At 42.9% G+C, this 8,189-nt stretch overlaps 1 protein-coding gene across 1 annotated transcript; it reads left to right on the top strand.

The window, feature by feature from the left end:
• The first annotated feature begins 665 nt into the window (after positions 1 to 665).
• Positions 666 to 7,671, top strand: LOC106142563 (DNA-directed RNA polymerase III subunit RPC5). The gene is made up of 8 exons (XM_013344360.2): positions 666 to 822; positions 932 to 1,150; positions 1,231 to 1,390; positions 2,565 to 2,680; positions 3,369 to 3,509; positions 4,101 to 4,272; positions 4,600 to 4,796; positions 6,757 to 7,671. Exons 1-8 carry the CDS (start codon positions 793 to 795, stop codon positions 7,183 to 7,185), a joined length of 1,464 nt encoding a protein of 487 aa, XP_013199814.2. The 5' UTR covers positions 666 to 792; the 3' UTR covers positions 7,186 to 7,671.
• Positions 7,672 to 8,189: the final 518 nt, after the last annotated feature.

Below are 8,189 nucleotides of genomic sequence, written 5' to 3'. Positions count from 1 at the left end.
TTTTTGTCCACAGGAACAGAATCTGAAAAACAATTAATTAATATAAAACTATAGGACATAACAGTAATGAGCTCAACACAAAATCACGCAAATACGTAAATTACAAAGATGACGACAGTTGATTACCATTTATGATCATATCAGACATCTTGATATATTTTATATATATTTATATTATAATGAAATCATTTCTTGGTATCTTAACTGTATCTATCCCAAATTAAGTAATGAATAATAAAATTCTTTGGAACAATATAAAAAATTAAAGAAAAAACACAGCAAACGTTCTTTACAGATTGTGACAACGTTTCTGTCACGGTTACGAAACTTCAAAGAAAAATTATTTTCCTTTTATTGAACAGATTTCTAAGAAGAAGGTTCAAAAGCATTTAGAATGACTTTTGTTAACTTTTACTTTAACCTGTCCGACGCCCATCGAAGTTAGCCTGAGCTTCACGCTTAGAGAAATGTTATATAGATTACAATACTACTACTACAAGCAAACTAGTATAAGCAAACTACGGAAGATCGCAACTTTACGACACATTAACATTATGTACGCGTCCAGGATACAGATTCAACAAGATTCGGAATTTTCGGTTTTCTATAAGTATCGATTGCCAACACTAACAGGTGTCAATGTCAACCGCATTGTGAAATAAAAAAAAAAGTCATTTTTAATCCGTGCTTTGCCCTAGCTCCTCGTTAGTAACAACTTAGCAGTGTGATCATAAAATTTTGCAAATAATATGGATTGTTCTACTTTATAACCGAGAATAAAACGTAGTAATAATGGAAGAGGATGATCCGGTAGTACAAGAGGTAATAATACTATCGAGGCACTGAGCGCAATGTGTTAATAGATGAGGTTATGTTATGTTGTAGAAATAAAGGTTTTCAGTCTTTTTCAATTAACTATTTAATGTTACAGATACCAGTATACTTATCGCAGGCCCTGGCTGAAAATTTGTACATATACCAATATCCCGTGAGACCAGCTAATCGGGACTGGAAGAACGTCCAAGTGGTGAATGCATCAATCAAGCCTAAAAACAAATTAGTTCGACTTGAAGTCGGTTTAGACACCACAAGCGACAAGTTTAGCGATTCAAAAGGCGAGCAGATAGCTATTAACACAGATGGATATCAGGTATACTACAAAACTTGGTCTTTGTATTTATAAAAGTGGTATAACTTGATGTAACTTTACGTGAAATTTTCTGTTACTAGGAATCAATTCGGCATGTTAAAGACAAGGATAAATCGCAGTATTTTAGAAACGGAATCATGGATAAAATAGTGTATGAGAGCAGTACACCATGCACAGAAACAAAGCACTATGCGGTGGCCATATTACAGGACAAAGAGATACACTGTACTCCCATACAAGGTAGGTATCAGAAGTATATTTCATTTTTAGGTTATTTTTTGTAAATCAATATAGTTATATTAATGTTTTGTAGCTGTTTGTAATAAAACATCAATTGTATAGTTTTAGAAATCAACTGGTTTTTTAAAGTAGGTTTTTGGTGTACAAGGTTTTTATATAGAGCATAGAAAATTGCTAGAAATTCTGCAATGAAATTGCCAAAAATTCTGGGATTAAGAAAAAATTTATGTGTGAAACATACGCGAACAATAAAGGAATAGATTAAAATACATAAATCTAAGACACTTTTGTTAGTTGACAAGCTACGAATAAATAAAACAATGTATAACCTATGTTTTATACATACATATGGTCACGTCTATATCCCTCGTGGGGTAGACACAGACAACAGTCTTGAAAAGACTGATAGGCCATGCTCAGCTATTTGGCTTAATGATCGAATTGAGATTCAAATAGTGACAGGTTGCTAGCCTATAGCCTAAAAAAATAATCCCAAGTTTGTAAGCCTATCCCTTAGTCGCCTTTAACGACATCCATGGGAAAGAGATGGGGTGGTCCTATTCTTTTTTGTACTGGTGCCAGGAACCACACGGCACTGCTATGTTTTATTATTATTATTGTTTAATTAATAATGTAATAAAATTTTTACAAAACATTCAGATATACTAAGCATAGCGAAACCACAAAGGTTTGTGATTACCATCGATCAATTTAAACATGTAAATGTTATTGTTCTGTATAGATGGGTAATTTCCATCTCAACCTGTTTATTGTTCCACTCCTTAATAATTTTAAACTAATAACAATTGAATTTTAATTTTCAATTTCTTTTACCACAGCAGGCAAAATGTATGTATGTATTTATTTCTGGAGATATGTAATGACAATAGGTTGTTTTACAGTATGTCTCGCAATTTAGAGTGTTTTGTGGCATAGGCCTCTTAACATTTCCACTGGAATCTGTTCGTGCCACTTTTCTCCGGAGATGCCTCACAGTTGCATTTTCCTTCTCTGGGGGTACCAGTGATCATTTCGCTCAATTTCACTTGGGGGTCCCGAATCACATCCAAGTGATAAAAGTTAAAAAAGAATTGAAATTCTACATTATATTAATTTAGTTGTTAGAATGTTTATACATTATACATCATATGATCCAAAATATTTTTTTATACAGGTATCGTACAAATGAGGCCATCATATTCTTATTATGATAAACAAGATAAAAATAAGCATGATAAAAATAAAGCAGAGGATTCAGATGAAGAAGAAAAAGAACCGGAAGCTCAACAGGTATTGAAAAATATGATTGTTTGTTTGTTTGTAAACTTATTATTGCACATAAAAAGAAATATAACAAATTTCAAAACAGTTATTGCATTAAGAAGAATATGTACAATGGCGGGCTTATCCCAATTTCATTCAGTCCACCAAAATATAAGGCCCATGATCAAAAAGGCGAGGATTATTATGTTATGTTTGAAATGTCCCATAATAATGAATAAAAATTTGCATATGAATTGAAATTTAAGTCCATGGTAAGTACATGTCTGCACTGCAGATAATAAACATAGTACGAAGCTGCCTAAGACAGATCAGAGTGAAAATTATTGTTTTGCAGAACTTGTAACTGAGATTCGGAATTCTTTTTTTTTAAATAATATTTTAATCGCGCTCGGCATGACGAGTATTTCTCCCGGCGGCAGTGCGCTGATGTTAAGTTACGGCGACGCGACAGCGTGGTGTTCATATCTAGTAACCAGTAGTAGAATTGAAACCTGTGTTTCTTTATACTATTTATAAATACTACAAATTTTAAATGCGCACATAACGCACCTTTATTTTATCTCGGCCGATTCCGTCATTAGGCCGGTGATCACCGATCATTGTAGCAATATTCGATCGTTCGAGGTAGAATAAAGGTACGTTACATGCGTGTTTAATACCTGTTGTATTTAAAAAATGTTATATAAATTAACAGGTGACAGTGAAGTTTGCTCGTCAAGAGACAGAGGTTGCTAAGAAGGCGCGGGAGAAGTCGTATGAAGCGCTTAGCCACAAGGTATTAGGAGAACCATGGTATGACGCTATGTGGAGACATTCAGACAGCGATCAGGCAGATGTAAGTTATATTAACTTATGTTAAAAACTTTAAAACTATACCAACAATTTTGATGAAAAATTCTGCAGTGCTAGATTCAACCTCCAGCGCCTGGAGGATGAATGCTACAGTGCTAGATTAAACCTCCAGCCTGGAGGATGGCACGTGCGACGTCGTTTTTATCGCGCGCAAAACTATCGCTGGCTCGTTTTATGACATAATAAAAAGCGGAGCAGCTATAGTTTTTGCGCCACAAAAACGCGCGTGCGTGACTTTCTTCGGGGGCAGGAGTAACAAAGTAACATAAAGCTACTTATGTTCCTTGAAATAGATTTATTTTCACTTTATGACGTGAATACAACTTATTAAATCTTCTATCGCTTCCTAAGCGCTCGTGTAGCGTAGTAGAAGAAGCGGCGGAACAATTTTCACCAGACGTTAATTTACAAATACATACATATATTTATTAAATAAATGAATATGAATATAGTTGGATTAATATCTATCATTAAGCCAAATAGCTGAACGTGGCCTATCAGTCTTTTTAAGAATGTTGGCCCTGTCTTACCCCACAAGGGATATAAACGTGACCATATGTATGTACGTACATAGTTGGAGCGCCTGAAGCTGTTTAGCGCGAACACATCAGGCGGGTCGTCGCTCGGGCTGCGCCCCCGCGAGTACGTGCGCGCGCTGGTGCCGCCGCCGCCCGCCGACGAGGCCGGCGTCGCGGCCGCCGGGACTCCGCCCCTGGGGGAACAGATACGGGAACTGCTTATCAACGGTATGAACACTTTCTGTTTCACATACTCGTACATATATAAAATCACGCCTCTTTCCCGGAGTGGTAGGCTGAGGCTGAGACTAGTTCTTTCCACTTGCCATGATCTCTGCATACTACCTTTGTGATATATACTATTTCACACATACATATATTAAATGTACCCTTTCTCACAACACTACCCGCATTCGCGAATGTTGACGAGGCATAAGTCTTATTATCTCTCTTTTTATTATTTCTATTAACCACAAAGATAGAAATAAATAATAGATAAACCTTTTTCGTCCGGAGAAGGTGGTGCCAGGTGCTCATTTATATAAATTTTTCCAGCAAAAATGCTCACATTCGCGGACATCCGCGCCCTGATCCGCACCCCGGAAGGCCCCCCGAGCGAGGCGAGCCTCGTGTCGGCGCTGAGTGCGCACGCGCAGTGCGTGCGGGGGCTGTGGCTGCCGCGCTCCAGCGACGTGTTCGCGAGGCCCGCCAGCGTGCCGCAGCGCGCGCTGTGCGCCGCCCGCGACCACGTGGTGAGTGTATAGATATATACAGACATGTGCTCCAGCGACGTGTTCGCGAGGCCCGCCAGCGTGCCGCAGCGCGCGCTGTGCGCCGCCCGCGACCACGTGGTGAGTGTATAGATATATACAGACATGTGCTCCAGCGACGTGTTCGCGAGGCCCGCCAGCGTGCCGCAGCGCGCGCTGTGCGCCGCCCGCGACCACGTGGTGAGTGTATAGATATATACAGACATGTGCTCCAGCGACGTGTTCGCGAGTCCCGCCAGCGTGCCGCAGCGCGCGCTGTGCGCCGCCCGCGACCACGTGGTGAGTGTATAGATATATACAGACATGTGCTCCAGCGACGTGTTCGCGAGGCCCGCCAGCGTGCCGCAGCGCGCGCTGTGCGCCGCCCGCGACCACGTGGTGAGTGTATAGATATATACAGACATGTGCTCCAGCGACGTGTTCGCGAGGCCCGCCAGCGTGCCGCAGCGCGCGCTGTGCGCCGCCCGCGACCACGTGGTGAGTGTATAGATATATACAGACATGTGCTCCAGCGACGTGTTCGCGAGGCCCGCCAGCGTGCCGCAGCGCGCGCTGTGCGCCGCCCGCGACCACGTGGTGAGTGTATAGATATATACAGACATGTGCTCCAGCGACGTGTTCGCGAGGCCCGCCAGCGTGCCGCAGCGCGCGCTGTGCGCCGCCCGCGACCACGTGGTGAGTGTATAGATATATACAGACATGTGCTCCAGCGACGTGTTCGCGAGGCCCGCCAGCGTGCCGCAGCGCGCGCTGTGCGCCGCCCGCGACCACGTGGTGAGTGTATAGATATATACAGACATGTGCTCCAGCGACGTGTTCGCGAGGCCCGCCAGCGTGCCGCAGCGCGCGCTGTGCGCCGCCCGCGACCACGTGGTGAGTGTATAGATATATACAGACATGTGCTCCAGCGACGTGTTCGCGAGGCCCGCCAGCGTGCCGCAGCGCGCGCTGTGCGCCGCCCGCGACCACGTGGTGAGTGTATAGATATATACAGACATGTGCTCCAGCGACGTGTTCGCGAGGCCCGCCAGCGTGCCGCAGCGCGCGCTGTGCGCCGCCCGCGACCACGTGGTGAGTGTATAGATATATACAGACATGTGCTCCAGCGACGTGTTCGCGAGGCCCGCCAGCGTGCCGCAGCGCGCGCTGTGCGCCGCCCGCGACCACGTGGTGAGTGTATAGATATATACAGACATGTGCTCCAGCGACGTGTTCGCGAGGCCCGCCAGCGTGCCGCAGCGCGCGCTGTGCGCCGCCCGCGACCACGTGGTGAGTGTATAGATATATACAGACATGTGCTCCAGCGACGTGTTCGCGAGGCCCGCCAGCGTGCCGCAGCGCGCGCTGTGCGCCGCCCGCGACCACGTGGTGAGTGTATAGATATATACAGACATGTGCTCCAGCGACGTGTTCGCGAGGCCCGCCAGCGTGCCGCAGCGCGCGCTGTGCGCCGCCCGCGACCACGTGGTGAGTGTATAGATATATACAGACATGTGCTCCAGCGACGTGTTCGCGAGGCCCGCCAGCGTGCCGCAGCGCGCGCTGTGCGCCGCCCGCGACCACGTGGTGAGTGTATAGATATATACAGACATGTGCTCCAGCGACGTGTTCGCGAGGCCCGCCAGCTTTTATTTGTTTGAAAAATAAATATTCTTTCCTAAGTTTTTTCTAAGTCTTAATCTGAGCTTTTGTTAAACAATGTATCACTAAATCGCAGGAGGCAATCAATTAGTGAACCGTCACTCTCATAGGATTCTGCTGATAATATAGACAGTATCGCAATCTGCTAAAGAAGCATGTGATAGCTAATAGAAGCTGACTCAAGATTTGGAATTTGGCGGAAGAGGCTTATCAACTCCAGGTTTAGATTCCACTGCACAGTTTATAGTTTTATTGAAAGGCACACAATAACGATCATTTCAATCTGTCCTATCATTTCCAGCTGTACCTGTTCACCCAACTGCCGTACGTGGATCGGCGGAAGGTCGCCGCGGCCGTACGTCTCCCACCTCGAGAAGTCACCGAAGTCCTCAGTTCTGTGGCCAAATACAACCCCGCCAACGGCTGGGAGTTACTCTTACCCCCAGACCTCGCCTTCGAAGCGAAATACCCAGACGTAATGCAACGTCAAAACCTACATTGGGAAGCGAGGCAGCGGCTGTTCAACGAAATGCACATAGGCGAAAACGTTCCCAAGCGACAACGCAAGAAATCACAACGGGAGTCGGTCAGCTCGGATACTATGATGAGCCCGAAACAAAGGTGTAACAGTGTTAGTGAAGAAGACAGTGCTAAAAGACATAAGAATAAGAGTGCGTCGGGCAGTAAACGGACACGGAACGCCAGTTCCAGCAGTGCGCAGGATATTTAAGAGATAGTTAGGTGAACAAATTGAAGTGGATTAGTCAATGCTTCTGTTGGTGAGTGAATGAAATGAATTTTTGCCACTGACGTTTTTAATATATATGTACCCTGGACTCAATTTTATGTATACAATGACAGCAACCGACGAAGTTTGTATCGCACGATAAACTATTCCTGCCCCGTTTCACGACATAATAAAAAGCGAAACAGCGATAGTTTTGGCAGCAATAAGCAGTATAATTTTTCCTCACGTAGATCTATGATCTCGTCAATATCAACTCAATCAGTGACAAAATGACAAAAATCATAATAAAACATCTCCAATTTGAAGTCCTCTAAATTATTGAAGTTGAGTTGAGAACACTTGTTAACTGTTCAATGTATCTCTCTCTCTCTCTCTCATCAGAAAAAAACAAGAACCGCAGGTTTTAAAAAATGTTTTAAGAAATTTGTAAACTTTCGTTAGATTGCAATAATAAAGGTCTAATTCTATGACATTTTTTAAATTTCCTAGTAAGTTAATAAATATGCGGTTCTTGTTATTTTCCGGTGACATTTTGTGTAACATGATGTAAATTAATGTTTTGTATATCCTGATGAAATTATAAATGATATCCCTTTGTATATTACCGTTCGACCCGTCTTATTTATTTAGTGTTCTATAAATCTTAATTTGTTTCATTAATATGTTACATATTAGTGTTTTCAAAATTAACAATTTTATTGTTCGTTATTGGTTCCCTTTTTTGTGTAGTCGACTGAATTTAATATAAGTGATATACTCGTGGCTTCGCGAAATGTATGATGAATCCATTTGCATGAACTGTATATGAATTTAATGTTGTAGGAATATTATGACATCACATTGCTTTAAAATCATAAAAAAAAACAGCGCTTCTAAGCTGCAGGCGGTATGAAGGCGGACAAGTACATTAGAAGTATGTACTACCTAGTATTTTTCCATTATTGACAGTGCCTTTGAGTATATATATGGTATATATTTGGTATCTA

Source organism: Amyelois transitella, chromosome 12 (genome assembly GCF_032362555.1).
Source record: "Amyelois transitella isolate CPQ chromosome 12, ilAmyTran1.1, whole genome shotgun sequence".
NCBI lineage: Eukaryota > Metazoa > Arthropoda > Insecta > Lepidoptera > Pyralidae > Amyelois > Amyelois transitella.
The sequence above is the reverse complement of the archived record's forward strand: the minus strand, read 5'-3'. Positions and strand labels throughout refer to the sequence as shown.

Coding starts and splice junctions, on each gene's coding strand:
- LOC106142563 (XM_013344360.2), top strand. CDS start 793: ATGGAAGAGGATGATCCGGTAGTACAAGAG. Junction 823..931: donor ATGATCCGGTAGTACAAGAG/GTAATAATACTA, acceptor TTAATGTTACAG/ATACCAGTATACTTATCGCA. Junction 1,151..1,230: donor TTAACACAGATGGATATCAG/GTATACTACAAA, acceptor TTCTGTTACTAG/GAATCAATTCGGCATGTTAA.